The sequence below is a fragment of the Cheilinus undulatus genome, linkage group 1 (genome assembly GCF_018320785.1).
Source record: "Cheilinus undulatus linkage group 1, ASM1832078v1, whole genome shotgun sequence".
Lineage (NCBI taxonomy): Eukaryota > Metazoa > Chordata > Actinopteri > Labriformes > Labridae > Cheilinus > Cheilinus undulatus.
The window spans coordinates 8,062,492-8,080,570 of record NC_054865.1 but is presented as its reverse complement, the minus strand read 5'-3'; the positions used below and the strand labels follow the sequence as shown (position 1 = coordinate 8,080,570).

Sequence of the window (18,079 nt, the reverse complement as noted above, 5' to 3'; positions counted from 1 at the left end):
GGTTTCATTTTAAGCCAGGAAAAAATCCCTGATATAGCTACACAATCAACACGGCCGCAAATAATTAACAGAAAACAGACTGATGCAGATGATTCACAAACAATCCCACCTCTCTCTGCTCAGCATTGTGGTTGGAGGCTCCACGTTGGGGTTTTCCAGTGACTCCATCTGTGGGCTTGACAGGAAGTAGTAGAGTGTCCGCAGGGCGTCTGGGGCCCAGGATACTGACGTCTGATTGGCTGAGTGAGCCGGGCTGGTGAGGGAGCTCGAGCAGCGCAGACGCTGCATGTGGTGCATTGCTCGAGACACAAGATCACCTGCAGGAGGAAAACCACAAGATCCCATGATGGATGTAAAACAAGATATTCTTACAGACTTTATAGTGAAATTACTTGAAATTTTATCAATTAAACTGTTTAACCAATAACGAGTGAGAATATAAGTTGGCTTACAGTCAGTTAAAAGGAAGTAGGATACCAAAGTGTTTGATTTTGGATCTTTTGAAGGTCATTTAAAAAGTGTGCTACATACTGTAGCTCAGTGGTTCCCAACCTTTTCTTCCTATGAGCCCCCCTTGTATTGTAGAGGAGCTGAGGACCTCCAGGACCCACACAAACTAAAGGTGAAGCATCAATGTCAAAAATTAACATTAAATTTTAAAGTTTTCAAGTTCAAATCGATCATAGTTCATGTAAAGGTCAAGAGACCATTTGCATGAACGATTCATAAGTGTTTTAGCATGATTTTAGCTAGTATGAGTGAATCTAATTTTGGCAACCCCTACCGAGGGGGTCCTGGACCCCAGGTTGAGAACCAATGCTGAAGCTGTTAAATGTCTTAAAGAGCATAATTGTGGCTCATTTTTATTTATGTAAATTGACTTTAAATTGTTCATCTTGAAAAGATCTGTTTCACTGTTTTAAATATCTAAATCAGTGTTACGCAACCCTGCTAAACCAAAGAGCCAAATTGTTGAAAAAATAACTTTGAAAGAGCAACAATCTAAGTGATGAAAAGTGGCAAGAAAAGGGTTTAAGTGGCAATAAAAGTAAGTTAAAGGGGGCAAAAATGTCCAAAAATGGGGGAAAGGGGGCAAAATGGGCATAAAATGGCAAAAACAGGAAGAAAACATGGAAAAAATGGGTAAGACGGGAAGTAAAATGTATTACAGGTGGCAAAAATGGTCAAAAAGCAGCAAAATTGTAGCAAAAAATTAGTGAAAAGTGACTTATATGGGCAAAAAGAAGTAAAAGGTGGCAAAAATTAGAAAAGTGGCATTTAATGTCAAAAGGCAATGAAATGTGGCAAAGAAGAAAAATTTGCAAAAGCAGGATAAAAAGTGGCAAAAACAAGATAAAAGTGGCAAAAAAATGGAAAAAGGGGCAAAAAATTCAAATAAGGGCAATGGAAATAAGCAGACAAAAAATAAAGGTTGACAATTAAAGCTAACTGTTTAAGTGTGGGAAACAAACTGATCAATCTGACTTGCAATTGGTAATTTCAGAGGTCAAAGTTGCCCTTTTTTAAGGTTTTCTGGGGGAATAATATTTCAAATTAAGACATAAAAGAACCACAAATCATCCCATAAGAGCCACATGAGACTCAAGAGCCACACGCTGAGTATCACTGATCTAAATGAATCAAAATGTTACAGTCCACAACTCTTAAAGTCTACTTACACTTAGAACTTGTAAAAAAATAAAGTCAGGGAGAATTCCAGTGAGTACTATCAATTTACAAATCAAAAGCTAAGATCTTACTGTGCATACATTTACAAAGGTCCGAGTTTGCATGCATGGATGTCTAATATCTGCAGCCAGGCTCTCTTTCACAATCCTGCAACATTGCCGTACTGTGTCAGTTGACATTTCCTGTCTTCTCAATGTTTTTGTCAGCTTAACGACTTTCTAATTGTCAGCAAATGTATGCTGCCTATGATCTTGTGAACATTAAGAACAAATTAGAAGGTGAATTCTGGAATCAGAAAAAAGTTTTAGTTGAATAATGAAGAACTCTGTGTGTTAAGAGTGCTTTGCAGTCATAAATGTGTCACCAGAAGGCATGTAAAAACCCATGAACAGTTGAGGTATAGAGGTCTATATTTCTCTCTACATAATGAGCATTTGAATAATGAGCTACGGTGGCCTGCAGGGTGTGAAGGTGCCCTTGTTTTCTGGACACAAGCGACAGGTTGTTATGTAACCGAGGGGGAGCTGGCAGCGTCTAACGATGAGTCCCAGGAGTCTGACGCTGGTCACAGTTTAAACAAACACTCACACAAAACACAGGAGCTGACTGTTGTGGCTTTAACACACACTTACTGAGCTCTGCGATGCTGCCTACACAGGTGGCCAGGAGAGCCTGTTCGAGTGTTCTCAGCTCCAACTGGATGTAGGCGTCCTCCCTGATCTCCATCAAATCCATGGGACGCTTTGTGTACGGGCTGACCTGAGCCGGCAGTGAAAGCTCACCTACAAAGACACAAGGGTAAAAAATACACAAATGCTATTATTGCTGGGAATGCTGCAAAGCCTTAGGTTATTTCAGTGTGATTCAGCTTTTTCAGTGTTATATTCAGCATTTATTCACAGCAACTTTCAAAGCTGAATCACCTTCTCAGCCCTTCAAGCCATTTTTCCATTCATTTCAATGGCACAAAACTTAAAATCTAACACAACATTCAAGCAAAAGGCATCAAATTGTAGGAAATCTTGACCAGGCTCTGTCACAGGAAAACCACAACCCTCCCCACACACTCTAATGGAATATTTTGGCAGAAATTTCAGGAGCAAGAAAGAAACTTTTAGTATTGCTCCCTTGACCACATTTCTCACACTAACGGCATGAAATTAACAAGACTGCCTTATCAAAGCCTTGTGATTCTCAGGGTTCCATCTGTTTGATGATAGCAGTTACAGGAAACAAGTTTGAGAGGGCGTCTTTAAATGATATCTCAATGAAATCAGCTTAGTCACCCAGCTTTAAACAGCAGTTACCATCAGTAACTGAAAAAAATGAGCTAGTGAGGGCTCAATGACTTGTAAACACAGTTTTGTTAGAAATCCTTCGTGGATTGGCATTCATTCACATTCAAAATGCAGCATCAGAAGTTTAGCATATGTGTTTTTTAAATTATAACTACAATCCCAATTTAAAAAAAACAGAATGCAATGATTGTCAAATCTCATAACCTCATATTTTATTCACAAGAGAATTTGACATTTTATATTTGATGGCCTCCACACATCTCACAAAGTAGGGACATGGAAACAAAAGGCTGGAAAAGTAAGTGGTACTGATTAAAACAGCTGAAGGAGCATTGTGCAAATAGAAGTAAAGATGAGCAGAGGTTCATTAATCTGTGAAAAAACTGTCTCTAAAAAATATGGAACAATTTCAGATGCGTTCTCTGAGTGTTCCATCTACAGTCCATAATATCATAAAAGGATTCAGTGATTTAGGAGAAATCTCTGTGTACAAGGGACAAGGCTGAAGGTCAATAATAATGCTTGTGATCTTTGGGCCCTCAGGCAGTACTGAATTAAAAACAGGCATGATTCTGTACTGGAAATTAGTGCATGGGCTCAGGAACACTTCAAGAAAACCCTGTCTACACAGTTGGCTGTGCCATCCATAAATCAAAGCTTTATCATACAAAGTAGAAGCCTTACGTGAACACAGTCCAGAATTGCTGCAGGAAAAATGGAAAACTGTTCTGTGGTCAGATTAATCAATATTTGGGATTCTTTTTGGAAACCATGGACACCATGTCTTGCATATTGAAGAGGTGCTGAAGAGAGTTCCTATGGTGCAGGCAGCTTAAAAATCTGTAAAGGTACTATCAATACTGGAATGTAGATAGAGGTTTTAGAGCAGCATATGCTTCCATCCAGACAATGTTTAATGCAGAGAAGGCCTTGACTATTTCCACAAGATGATGCTCAACCACATAACAATCCATCCCTCACAACAACATGGCTTTGCAGAATAGTCTGGGTGCTGAACTGGTCTTCCTGCAGTCCAGATCTTTCACCAATAGAAAATATTTCGAGCCTAACTAAATGAAAAAGCTGGCAAAGAAGACCAGGACTGTCAAGCAGCTAGAATCTTTCATCAGACAAGGATGGGACAACATTCCTCTCCAAAAACTTCAGCATCTGGTCTCATCACTTCCCAGACATTTACAGTCGTTAAAAGAAGAGGGGATGCTAAACAACATGGCTATGTCCCAACTTTTTTGAGATGTGTTGCTGCCTTCAAATTTAAAATGAGCTAATGTTTTACATGAAATGGTCAAATGTCTGAATTCCAACCTCTGATATGTTTTTACGTTTTGTAAATAATTTCCAAAATGTGACCATTCCTTATGGACATCCTGTTTCTGGTCCATAACATGTTGCATATCAAAGCAGTAAAGTTTCAGTCTCAAGTATAATGAAACTAAACTCTGAATTGAAGTTAGAATGTTGATATCATGACAGCACTACTGGACACTAATGTTTCTGGTATCTGTTGATTTCATGCTGTTTGCCAAAGGCCAATGTTTGTTTACAAGGCAGATATCAGTAATGATGTTAAACTGATGAATCAGCGCGTCCTTCAAGGGATGTCAAGGTCAGAAAAATGGTGAAACTCACACATACATCACAGATTTTACAGTGTTTGCTGTGGAGCAAATCCTCAAAAGGCACTGGACCAGATAAAAACACACACACTCACACATCCCAGTCCATTGTGCTCCTCTGAATTGGGTATTTGCTGACTCCTAATCTTCACAACAATAGAAAAGCTTCAGCACAGACAAAAACGGAGGCCTCCTGACGCAGATATTCACTCTGCTGCAGTGACTTCAAACATTCAAAGTATTGAAGTTTTCAGAACATTAAGAAAGCCCATCATCATTGTTGTCAACATAACTTTCATTATCACTCACCATAAATGCTACAGACAGTAAAAAAAAAGTTCTGAATCATTTTACAAGATTTCGATTCATCAGTACCTGAACAGACACTTGAATGGTGTAAATATAGAGTGACTGCAGCAATATTTATGGTGCCATAAATATGATAGTCAGATGCTAAAATAAAAATTCTTCCACTTTTTTGTGTATAACAGCATTTAAAAAATGTTAAATAACATGACATGCCAACCACAATTTAAATCAATACAATCTGTTATTTTAAGTATCTATTGTACAGAGAGCAATAAAGCTTTAAAAACTATAGATTTTTGGTCAAATATTTAAACAAAGTTATAGCAAGACAAAGTGAATGCGCACTGTCTAATTAAAAGAAAAAAAGTTAAATGCTGGTACTAAAATTTTGATGAGCTATTCATACAATTAAGACTGCAAAAAATTAACTCACCACAAAAAGTGAGGAAATTTCTGATTGGTTTGGTATATTATTTATTTGTTGTAATAATACTTCTTGGCAATAAATATTATACCTTTTGAAGGTCTGTTTATTTTCCTTGTAAATGGTGCCACATTGGCAAAAGACGATGCATTTGTGGAATGAGCAGCAGAGCTTAGTATGTGGGCTTCACCCATAAAAATGTGCCAGATCTTCTCTACCAATGCCAAACAGCTTATTCTGCCGTTACAATAGACTCTTATGAGTTTCTAGTACCCTCAGGTGCTATGAGCATGGGCCCTGCCACAGTGGTCGTTGACTGATCTGGATATAGCCCGTGCTATAGAGCAACTTCAAGCTGGTGTTCTGCAAAACCAAGTTGGGGCAGTATTTGGAGTGAGACCTGGTACCTTCTCCAAACTGAAGGCCAAGTTCCATATAACTGGGGATGCCAGAGACAGACCGTGAAGTGGGTGTAAAAAAGAAGATAATACCCCAAGAACACAGTTTCCTCACCCTGTCAGCACTTAGAAACCGGAGGCTGTCTTGTACAGATTTGCAGTCAAGGTTTGCAGGACAAATGACCAACAGCTCTCTGGCCCTAATGGAACAGACTACATGCAGTCAATCACCAGTTTCATAGGTCTGCCAGGAGGCCTGCCATAACTGCCCTTTACATGCACTGCAACCTAAACACAAGGGGCCGTTATGTTCAGCAATGAGTCCAAATTCTGCCTGCAGTGGTTGGATCATAGGGTCAAAGTGTGGAGAAGCTGCAGAGAAGGCTTTGCTGATTGCTTTACAGATAGGTGAACTAACATCTTTTGGCGGAGGCAGTGTGATGGTTTGGGGTGGCAACTCCCTTACTGGAGTCAATCTCAATGCAGAGATACTGAGATGAGATTCTGCAACCAGTGGCAATCACATGTCTCCTCAGTCTGGGACTAAACTCTGTCCTGCAAGATGACAACCCCCCCCCCCCCCCCCCCCAAAGCAGATTTTATCAGAGCCTGTACCTCCAGAATTTGAGAGTGGAGAAGATGAATCGCCTGCCAGAAGTCCTGACCTCAACCCCATTATTTGATGTGTACATTATAACAGTATATCAGATTACCTTCTATAAACTGCAATTTTGGAAGAAAATGGCCCCCATCTTGTCACATTTGTTTCAACAGTTTGTGTTTGTTGCAGTGCTCCAAGCGAACAGCTCCTTAAAGAAAAGTTTTCCAAGTTCTGTGTGGAAGAAGAACAGGACCATTCTGCCCCGATCTAAACTCCTCCAACACCTGCAGGATGAGGTGAAGGTAAACTGTGTACAACGCCCGCTGACGACTGATTGGACAGATTCATCACTCAGACCTGGAGTAAAGTCAGCGTTTGTGTGAAAGAAAGGAGTGAGTGTGGCAGATAATTGGAGCTGATTACCCCGCTGTGTTTACAGACAGGAGAGGCTGAACAAGCATCTATTCATGGGCTCACAACAGGAGTCCAGTCTGCAAGGGACAAAGCACAAACCACTGTTTTCTAAAACTCTACCTGTGCAGTAATGACCCCCCAACAGCTCCGCTCCCGTGTGTAACAGTGGGCCGCTTACATCCAGAATCAGGAGTGATTAAGTCATTTCCTTCGACTCTGTCCTTGTGTGTTCGTGTGGCTGAATGAAAACAGAACAACCCCAAAGTTTGCAGCCCCGTCATGCTTGGAAACAACAGCTCTTTTCTGCTGAGTGGTATAATGCTGCAAGTGTTTCGCCAGGACAACAGAGAAAGGTGTGTGGGTCAGTGGGTCAGGACCACCTCAGGAAGGTTTAAGCCAATTTAAGAGCATAAACAGAGTCTGGCTCAAGCTAAAATCTGAAATCTTGTACAAAAACTGAGCATAAAAGTGAGGTTGTTTGTCCTCAAAGCTAAAGCACAACATCACTGAAACTTGAGCTACCACCTGGTGATTATATGCTTCTGCAAAGTAAAAATTAGCCGGACAGTGAAAGTGGATCAAGAAGAAAGCCGGGGCGTTTTGTGAAGACTGTAGGTAAATTTTTTGTAATAAACTTTGGTTTGTAGAAGTAGTTAAGTGTGTAAAAGTCAAATTGATGCATGAAATGACCTTTAGCCTCCAAAATCAAATCAGTTCATTTACAAGTCTTAGTGCAGGTTTGTGCCAGATTTGACAAAACTCCTCAGTGAATTCATGAAAAAGTGTGCTCACAAGATCTGGGTTTACGGGTTATCTTTGACCCTATATTTCAGTTCATCATTGAGTCAGAGTGGACATTTGTGCAAAGTTTGACAAACATCACTCATTCAGCAGTTTTGAGATGTCATTCACAAGCAAGAGATTAAAACAAGGGCCTTGACCTTTGACCTCTATAAATAAGTTAAAGCTGTATCATGCGAAGAAGAACAGCAGTATAAAGTAAGTACCACTAATAAAAAACAGCTGGAGGAGGATTTTGCAACTGATTAGGTTAATTGGCAACAGACTAGAAACATGACTGGGTATATAAGGAGCATTTTAGAGAGGCAGAGTCTCTCAGAGGTAAAGATAAGCAGAGGTTCACTGATCTGAGAAAACAGTGTTTAAAATTGTGGCAAAATTTAAAAAAAAAACTACATTCCTCGAAGTAAAATTGGTAAAATCTTACCATCTACAGAACTAAATGTCATCAAAAGATTCAGAGAATCTGAAGAAACCCTTGCAGGACGAGGTCGAGGGTCAATATAGGATGTTCTTGATCCTCAGGCTCTCAGCCGGCACTGAAACCAGGCATGATTCTGCACTGGAAATCACTGCATGGGGTCAGGAAATCTTCCAGAAATCATTTTCTGTCAACACAGTTGGCCATGCCATCCATAAAAGCCTGTAAAAGCTGTATCATAAAAAGAAGAAGCCATATATGAATTGAACCCAGAAACACTGCCATCTTCTCTCGGCCAAAGCTCATTTTAAATGGACTGAGGCAAAATGGAAAACTGTTCTGTGGTCACATTAATCAAAATTTGAAATTCTTTTTGCAAACCACAGCTGCCTGTCCTGCAGGCTATAGAGGAGAAGGATCTCTGATAGTGTGGCATTGCATTAGTGCCTATGGCATGGGCAGCTTACACATCTGGAAGGCGCCGTGGATGCTGAAAAGTAGATAAAGGTTTTAGAGCAATATATGCTCCCATCCAGATGTCTCTTTCAGCGAAGGCCTTGACTATTTCAGAAAGAGTCCAGGTGCTTAACTGTCCCACCTGCAGTCCAGACCTCTCACTAATAAGGGCATGTGGGGCATCATAAAATTAAAATCTGGAAAAGATGACCAAGTACTGTTGGGCAGCTAGAATCCTACATCAGACAAGAATGGGACAACTCTCCCAAAACTCCAGCATCTGGTTTCCCTCTCTATAGATGTTTATAGACTGTTATAGAAGAGAGGATGCTACACAATGGTCAACATGGCCTTGTCCCTACTTTTATCAGATGTGTTGCTGCCATCAAATTCAAAATGAGCTTTAATGTTTCATGAAATGGTAAAATGTTTGTTGATTGATGTTGATTTTACACAGCATCCCAACTTTTTTGGGGTTGTAGTTGTGTAGTGGTAATCAGGCTACCACGACATGATTCATATCAATCTCCGACAAACAAATCCAAAGAGGAAGCAGGATTAAAAAGACATTCTTGTATTAGGAAAATCTACAAAAGGATCTGAGCCTTTAAAGTCTGTTCTGTACTTTCCTCAGTGCTGTAGTCAATAAACTCTCTCTTCACACAGAGCCATGTTAAACAAGCAGGCAGAATTGGCGGGAAGACTTTGTTTTGGTAGAGTAATCTGGTTAAAAACGTGCAGCCTGTTTGACTGGAGCCAGTGTGGATGGACGCTGTTGGCTTAGATGAACACGCAGTTGACATAAGACTTTAAACACGTGAGTACGGAGCAGGGAGTCAGCAGAGATGAGGTTATCAACCACAGAGTGGAGCCTGATTAAACCGTCCAAACAGGCAACCTGGAAGAGTCCCTGCTGTGCCAGAGAACTGAGGTAATTAGTTATGAATCCTCTAATGAATCCTCTAGCAGGGCTTATTTCATTAAAAGGAACAAAAAGAGGGCCATGTTGGTTGTGCATGAGAAACCAACGTGGCCTGGGGAACCACTTCTGTCCTATGTTTTATAGTTTAAATGTAAAGACCAGATGGTGATAACATTAAAGTAGTAAAACCAAGGGTTGGATTTCTCTCTGAAGTCTGCTCCATCTCTGAAATCTGACTCAGTATCAGACACTCTGTCCAGCTGTTTCTCTCCACTTCCTCTTCATCCTGAGATCCAGAAATAAGAGAAGCAATGCGAACTACAGTGCTGTGCCCCCCTCCCGATTTCTTATTTTTAGATTTGTCACACTTCAATGATTTACATCATCTATCTAAAAAATGTTAATATTAAATAAAGATAACCAGGGTGAATACAAAATGCAACTTAAAATGATGATTTTATTTATCAAGGGAAACAAAGCCATCAAAACTCCTGGCCCTGTGTGAACCAGATTTTTGGGAAGCTTTTTGCTGCCAGACCTGTTGAATCAAGAAATCCATTTATAATAGGACCTGTCTGACAAAGTGGAGTAGGCTAAAAGATCTCAGAAAGTAACACATCATGGCACCATCTAAAGAAATTCAAGAACAGATGAGAAACAAAGTTAGGACTCTAGCCAACCATGGTGAGAGACATCATCCACTAATGGAGAAAAGTTGGAACAGTGTTGCCTTCCTAGGAGTGGCCAGTCTACCAAAATTACTCCAAGAAAGCATCAACGTCTCATCCACAAAAGAACCCAGAACAGCATCCAAAGACCAGCAGGCCTCCCTTGACTCAGTTAAGGTCAGTGTTCATGATTCAACAATATGAAAAAGACGGGGCATCCATGAGAGAGTTCCACAGTCAAAACCACTGCTGATGCCAAAGAACACAAAGGCACGTCTCACATGCAGAAAAAAAAGATCCCCAAGACTTTAAGGAAACTTTTATGTGGACTGACCAGACAACAACTTTCCTGTTACATCTGGAGTAAAACTAACACAGCATTTCATCAATAGACCGTCCTACCAACCGTCAAACATGGTGGTGGCAGTGTGATGGTCTGGACTTGCTCTGCTGGACCACTCGCCACAATTTATGGAACCAGTATTAATTTTGTCAACTAAAATTTTGACTAAAACGTTTGTCAACTAACATTTTTCCATTAGGATGACTAGACTAGCTCAAAATCCATCTCTGGAGACTAAAACGAGACTAAAATGTAATTTAGTTTCCATCAAACATTCAAAATCCATGATATGAGAAAGCACAAGCTGTTAGGTAGCATGAGGCTGGAGCTCTTTTGCCTCTCAGCTGTACAAAGCAAGGATACCAGGTTTTGAAGGGTGCACAAAACACACAAGTATGATCTGTACCAGATTCAGGCAAATAAAATAAATGCCCTCATTAGCAGTAGAGCCTAAAATGTAGGACTTTGTGCAGACAAAACTTGACTAAAATGCTTTTTAGTTTTCATCAGCTAAAACTTTAAAGGGTAGAAATTATTAAAATGCCAATTTATTAGAGACTAGGAAAAGGCTAAAATTCAAGATAGCTGTCAAAATTAACATAAGTGGAACCAATTCTGCTCTTCACCAGAAAATCCAAAAAAGTCTTTTTTTCCATGACAGAAACTAGACTAAAACTAACAAAAATAGATATGCGATGACTAAAACTAAGATTAGTTTTTGTCAAGATGACTAAAACTAGACTAAAATGTTGGGAGTTTTGGTCAGTTAAAACTAGACTAAAACTAAAAAGGGTAGAAATGACTAAAATGTGACTAAAACTAAAAGACATTTTATTTAAAGACTAAAACTAAGACTAAAATAAAAAATAGCTGCAAAATTAAAAGTGGGATAAGCCCACACAGGTTGTGTAGCAGGACAGTGATCCCAAACACAGCAGCAATTCCACCTCTGAATGGCTTAAAAACTCAAAATGAGGGTTTTGGAGAGGTCTAGTCTGGACTTGAGATGCTGTGGACTTCGAATAGGTCGTTCATGCTCAAAAGCCCTCCAAAAGTGGCTGAATTAAAACAATTTGGTCAGGGGCAATTACTTTTTCGTATAGGGCCAGGTTGGTTTGGATGGCATTTTTCCCTTGGTAAGAAAAATCATGTTTAAAACTGCATTTTGAGTTTACTCAGGTTATGCTTGTTTAATATCGACATTTGTTTGTTTATCTGAAATATTTAAGTGTGACAGATCTGCAAAAAAGGTAGAAATCAAGACGAGAGCATACTTTTCACAGCCTACAGCAGTGTTTTTCAGCTAAAATTTTTATGGTAACATTAATGAACTTGAGCTTGGGTTTACCCTAATTTAAACAGAAGCATTCCCATCCAGACAAAAATCTCTTTTAAACAGGACTCCCATGGTGCAAATGGCCTAGCGGTTAGGTTGCCCCCCCCATGTACGCTGGCGGCATCCTTCCTGCATGTCTCTCCTCCATTCTCTCATCTGTTTCTGACTCTATCTACTGTCCTCTTCTCTGAATAAATGCATTAAAAGCAAAAAAAATACATATCTTTAAAAGGCAACCTGGCAAAGACAAGAACGTTCACTGAAAAGGAGCTGAATGATTTAGGCTGACTCTTGCAGACATGACAGGATACAGTTTCAATGTAATATCTGCTGCAGTGATCTTAGGAAAATAATGACTTTACAATCTGTGGTTTTAAAACTCTCAGTGGGATCTCTGCAAACAGATTTGAAGCATGACCTTAAATTCAACTTCATTATCAGATCAGGAAGAACAATCTGGCTGCTTTTCCTTAAATCAAATGCTTATTAAACTTGACTGAGGTAATACATTGTGTCCTATGAGCGAGTGTTGTTACAGAGCAGTGACAGGCTGCCTCTCCTGCCTCGACAGCGGCTACAGCAGCTGTTTGTTTAGGGGAGCATACAGAACGGGGAGCCGTGAACCTCTTGCCCTGCAGCCTGAGCGGGAATGAGAGCTCCTTTGTGTCGTCTGTTTGGGTCAGAGGCTAACAACATTCACTCATCTACTCTACCCGCTCCTTCCTGTTCACTCTCATGGGAAGTTTGGAGCCGGTGTCCCAGCTTGGGGGGGCCAGGAGGCACAGAAACACAGTGTTAGAGAGGGGGGCCATGTATACAAAAGGGTCATCATTATAACAGAATTTAAAACTTCACTATAATTCTGGTGAAAACCAAATGATATATAAACAGAAGACCTTAGCTATTACACAATACAAAAAAGTGTGTGGAAAGTATCATAGTATCAAAAATTGTTTGAAATCTGCAATAGGGCCATCTTAATGCAAGCTTTTAAGCTTTAAAATCGTACATGGGTAGCTCATTTTAAATTTGATGGCAGCAACACATCTCAAAAAAGTAGGGACGGGGGAAAAAGGGAAGACTGAAATAGTAAGGGGTATGAAAAACAGCTTGAGGATTAAACTACTAGATATAAAAGGAGCATTTTAGAGAGGAAGAGTCTCTCAGATGGGCAGAGGTTCACCAATAAGCCAAAACTGCATCTAAAATTTCAGAAAATTTTCTGAAAAATCTCCCTCAATGTAAAACTGAGGAAGACTTCGAATATCCCACCATCTACAGTCCACAATATCATCAAAACATTCAGAGAATCTGGAGAAATCTCTGTGCCATGGGACAAGACCAAAGGTCAACTTTGGACGCTTGTGGCCTTCAGCGCCCCCTGGAGGCACTGCATTAAAACCAGACCAGACATGATTTTGTACCGGAAATCACTGCATGGGCTCAAGAACACATCCAGAAATCTGGGGGCAAAATGGAAAACTGTTCTGTGGTCAGATGAATCAAAATTTGAAATCTGAATGCTGTGTCCTGTGGACTAAAGAGGACAGAGACCATCCAGCTTGTTATCAGCTGAGTTCTAAAGCCTGCATCTCTGACGGTATGGGGTTGCATTAGTGCCAATGGCGTGGGCAGCTAACACATCTGGAAAGGCACTATCAATGCTGAAATGTAGACAGAGGTTTCGGAGCAACATATCCAGACAACATCTCTTTCAGGGAAGGCCTTTCATATTTCAGCACGACAATGCTGAACAACATACTGCATCCATCACAACAGCATGGCTTCACAGTAGAAGAGTCCAGGTACTGAAGTGGCCTGCACCAATAGAAAATATTTGGTGCATTGTATACCCTTGGCTGTTGAACAGCTAGAATCCTACATCAGACAAGAATGGGACAACATTCATTGCCAAAAACTCAAGCCACTGGTCTCCTCGCTTCCCAGACATTTACAGACTTCTTATAAGAAGAGGGGATGCTACACAATGGTAAACATGGCCCCGTCCCTACGTTTATGAGATGTGTTGCTGCCATCAAATTCAAAAGGAGCCCATATCTTTAATTAAATGGTAAGATGTCTCAGTTTCAACATCTGATGTGTTGTTTATGTTCTATTGTGAATAAAATGGGTTTATAAGATTAGCAATTATTCACACTGACAGTGCACCAACTTTTTAGGATATTGTTACAGAGTGTTAAAGAATAGGCTATCAGATATCAAAGCATCAATAACTTGGACAGCCTTAGTGCAATGGGGATTGCAAAAAGCATGCAAGCAAAGGCAGACTTTAGGCATGGAGTATGAACGCTTTAAATCACATCTAACCACTGAAAGCATGTCAGAGCAGAGCAGACTGTTATCAGCGCCCATCTTCAACTTCTGTGTCCGTTATTACCCAAAATGCCTTTTTCCTGTCTGCAGGGTTTTCCCATCACACTTCACGGTTTCCTAGCAGACTTTTTAAATTGTCGGTTAGTATCTGTTTTTGTTATCTTGGCTTCTTTCAGTGCAATTTCATGCTACCATTAGTTCTTCTGCTCTGTGATACCACCCAGCTTTAAGAGACAGAGGTTTTACTCAAGAATGGGGTCAGCTCGGTCTAGAAACACAGATACCATGAGGGGGGCATGGGCTCTAATCATAAGATTATAATTACTTTAATTTTTTTTTTTTTACAATTTTCTTTAAAGCTAGCAGTCATTTCTCTTAGAAAATTGACAGTTCCAGGGTTTTAGAGGGAAACATTAGAGGATGTGGAAACTTCATACATAGGATCTGTTTTCACAGTTAATATTCATCAGGGTAGTAAAGTGAAGATAAAGTCATGGAGGAAAACAGAAAAAGCCTGTCCTGTGGTTCCAGTCAGACCCTGAGATCATCTTACATGTGAAAACATATTCGGCCTGTGGGAAACACGTGTTTTTGGGCGATGAACCGTGATTGTTGTCATTGGCAAACATGTGACATTTTAGAGCAGGATGATTCTCCCGCCTAAACTTCATTATCACTGCTAATGATTCATTCACCTGGACATCAAAATTCTGTGAAATAAATTGACGAATTAACAACTTTGCATGAAATATCTGGGGCTTCTCTTAGCTCCAGTTGTTATCCATACAGCCAGTAAGTCTCTTAATTACAGTAGAATCCTGGTGTTGACTGGATTAGATTCACGTGACAACACAATAACAAGTGTCATTACTTTTCCTGTGTGCAGACAGGTACAATAAAGCATGGAATAAAAAAGCACTAATTATGGACCTTAAATAATAACGATTAAAGTATTAACTCTAACAACCTTTGTTTAAACTAATGGAGCTTTAATGTTGCTTACACAACTTACTGCAAAAAGTAGGGAATTTGTGTTTGGTGGATTATTTCTTTGTTGTAGCAATGCTTCTTTGCAATAACTCTTATACCGTTAGAGAGCCTGTTTTTTCCGTTTGAAATGGTGCAACATTTGTAAGGAGCATGCATTTGTGGGATGAGCAGCAGAGCTGAGTATGTGGGTTGCGCCCATGAAAAAATGGCCAAATCCTCTCTGCCAAACAGTTTATTTTTCTGTTGCTATTGATTCTTGCTTTGAGCTTCTGGTACCCCCGGGTTCTGACAATCTGGTGCCTGATAGGCACCTGTTATGAAAACGCAATGATTCCAGATTCTGCCAATGGCAGTTGGATCATAGGGTCAAAGGGTAGAGAAGACACAGAGAATGCTATGATGATTGCTGACCGATAAGAGTAATCTTTTGGTGGAGGCAGTGTGATGGTTGGGGCGGCATCTCCCTCACTGGGAAAATTAGGTTTGTCATCCTTGGAGTCAATGCAGAGAGATATCGAGATGAGATTCTGCAGCCATTGACAACCCCATATCTCTTCAGTATGAGACAGAACTCTATCCTCCAAGATGACAAAACTCACCCCCACAGAGCGGGGTTTATAGAGACTACCTCCGGAATTTGGGACTGGAGAGGACGGAATGGCCTGCCAGCAGTCCTGACCTCAACCCCACTGAACATTTGTGGGATCAGCTTGGGTGTGCTGTTAGTGCCAGAGTGACCAACACAACCACGCTGGCTTACTTACTTTCATTTTCATCATTTTTCTTTATTTATAGTCAATTCAGATAATCATTTGGGTTAAGAAGCTAGTTAAAGTCATCATTTTTATTCTCATTGTCAACTCCATCAGATGATGGTTTTGTTCATTAAAAAAATGCATTACCCTTTGTTCATTTTATTCTGCTTATTTGTTAAAATACCAGCCAATCTATTTGCAATAATAACCAATTTTTTTCTAAAGAATAGTTTAATGATAAAGATAAAGTTAGACAATCATGAAATTCATAGATAATTCAAACGAGTGAAAAAAAATCAAAGCTAAGTGACAATAATGTATTTCATTTCTAAACATCATTATGAATCTTAAATTATTTTCTCACCCCAAGGGGTTTAAACTTTTGACATTTAAATAGTTTAAATGATGATGTGCATGGTGTATTTCAGCCAAAGTTTAGATATAAATACTGGTATTAGAAAAAGGAACATATTAACTGACATATTGACCAAGATAGATTCCCAAAGGGTGACTACTTTAAAAAGTCTAGTCTTATAAGAATATCTTGAGAATTTAGTGTGAATGTGACTTACTTTGTTTTATGAGAAAGGATTTATTAAGCAACATTTCAAAATGCCTGTGTTTCAGGTGTCTGAGGTTCTGTAAGGGAGGTGCAATACACAGCAGACAAATAAAAAGTCAAAAAAATCATTGTCTTTGATAACTAAGTTGTAGCAAACACATTATGTGTCGGTTTATAACCTTTTTTTTTTTTTCAAAATAAATATCAGAAGTTTGCTGAGCAAATGCACAATTTTCTCAAGTTGTGATGGCTAAATTGTCCTCCAACTCTGGCTGACCAAATCTATCCAATATACCGGACTTAGCCCTACAAAATAAATGATGCCAGAAGAAACTTTCACTCACCATTTGCGTTTTTCCCACAGATCAGGTGCTCGTACACCTGCAGAAGCCCCCACAGCTCCGCGTCGTTGTTGACAGCTCCCTCCAGCAGCTCCACGGTCACCGGGCAGCAGCTGACTCCGCCGCCCTGCTCCCCTTCCTCCTCCTCGGTCAGCCTCGCTACCTGCACCGCCCGTCCGGCCACCTCCTCCATCAGACTCTCCATGCAGGCTGTCAGACACACGGCTGCGTACTCGTGCACGCGAACGGACACGCGTGCTTCCACCATCCACCTGAAGAAGCAGCCCACGGAGAGCGTCAGCCCGCAGCGCGCGGACTGTCTCCTCTGGCTGGTGTCTCCGGAGCTCATACAGTGCAGGGACACAGCCTTCACCGAGGAGGAGAGGCATTTCTCGGCCAGACCCCAGCTCAACACGAGCCTCACCGCGCTCTGCACCTCCAGGCGCGTGCACCGCCTGTGGAGCTCACTGAGCCGCTGCGCCTCCCTGGAGATGCGCACCAAAGCCCTCCGGAGCAGAACGGACAGCCGGTGGACTGCCTCACCAGTGAACGACGCAGAGGAACCGGCCACTCGGAGCACCACTTCCCGTAGCTCCTGCTCCGTCCAGGGACACTCCTCTAGCTCGGGCAGGCAGGGACACTTTGCTAGGATGTCCGCCGCGTCCTCCGGCAGAGAGTTCACCGTGTCCCAGCTGCCGTTCCTGCTGTCCAGAGAGCCGGCATACTGCCACCTGACACCCCGAGGAGGTGTGCTTGTGTTCGTCGGAGTCTGTTTCGACTTGCCGGAGGAAGACAGGCTGAGAGAAGGGCAGGGCTCTCCGGCAGCATAGCCAGAATCCAGGCTCAGGGCCTCCAGGGTTTTCACCAACAGACTGCTGGACATGATGGACAGTTTTCAACACTTCATGCACAGTTGAGATCAGACCCAGAGCTACCCATCAACTCTAGCTAAGTCAAAGTTGGAGGAAAACTTCCATGTGCACAAAACTGCACGAGACTGTCATGGTGTGTCAGAAGTTACCATCTATGGGGGTTAAAAAAATGGAAAGGTTATTTTTTTGGGGGGGCACATGGACCAATCAAAACCAGAGTTCTGTCAAAACACGGGAGAGACTAATGTTGTTCTACAGCGACACCCTGTGGCTGTTGTAGGAAAACTGAGTAAAATGCAGAGCTAGATTTGTTTGACATAAACAGGCACATCTCCAAAATAATATTAAAAAGGCTTTCATGTGATTTTAATTCATGGAGTCAAGCCTCTATGTATTCTGGTTTCATCTCATACAGAATGAAATAATCCATAACTTTTTTTTTTCTAGTTGATTACAAATTTATGCTCACTTATGCTCTAGAGCAGTGGTTCTCAAATGGTGTGCCGTT

General features: G+C 40.9%; 1 protein-coding gene across 1 annotated transcript in view; it reads right to left on the bottom strand.

The window, feature by feature from the left end:
• Window positions 1-17,582, bottom strand: part of LOC121513976 (ankyrin repeat and BTB/POZ domain-containing protein 2-like) — a 30,391-nt gene extending 12,809 nt beyond the window's left edge. The window contains exons 1-3 of the mRNA XM_041794030.1: window positions 16,703-17,582; window positions 2,322-2,471; window positions 110-317 (exon numbers count right to left, since the gene is read on the bottom strand). Of these exons, the coding sequence (XP_041649964.1) occupies window positions 110-317; window positions 2,322-2,471; window positions 16,703-17,582 (1,238 nt within the window). The remainder of the gene's footprint in view (window positions 1-109; window positions 318-2,321; window positions 2,472-16,702) is intronic.
• Between the last annotated feature and the right edge of the window lie 497 nt (window positions 17,583-18,079).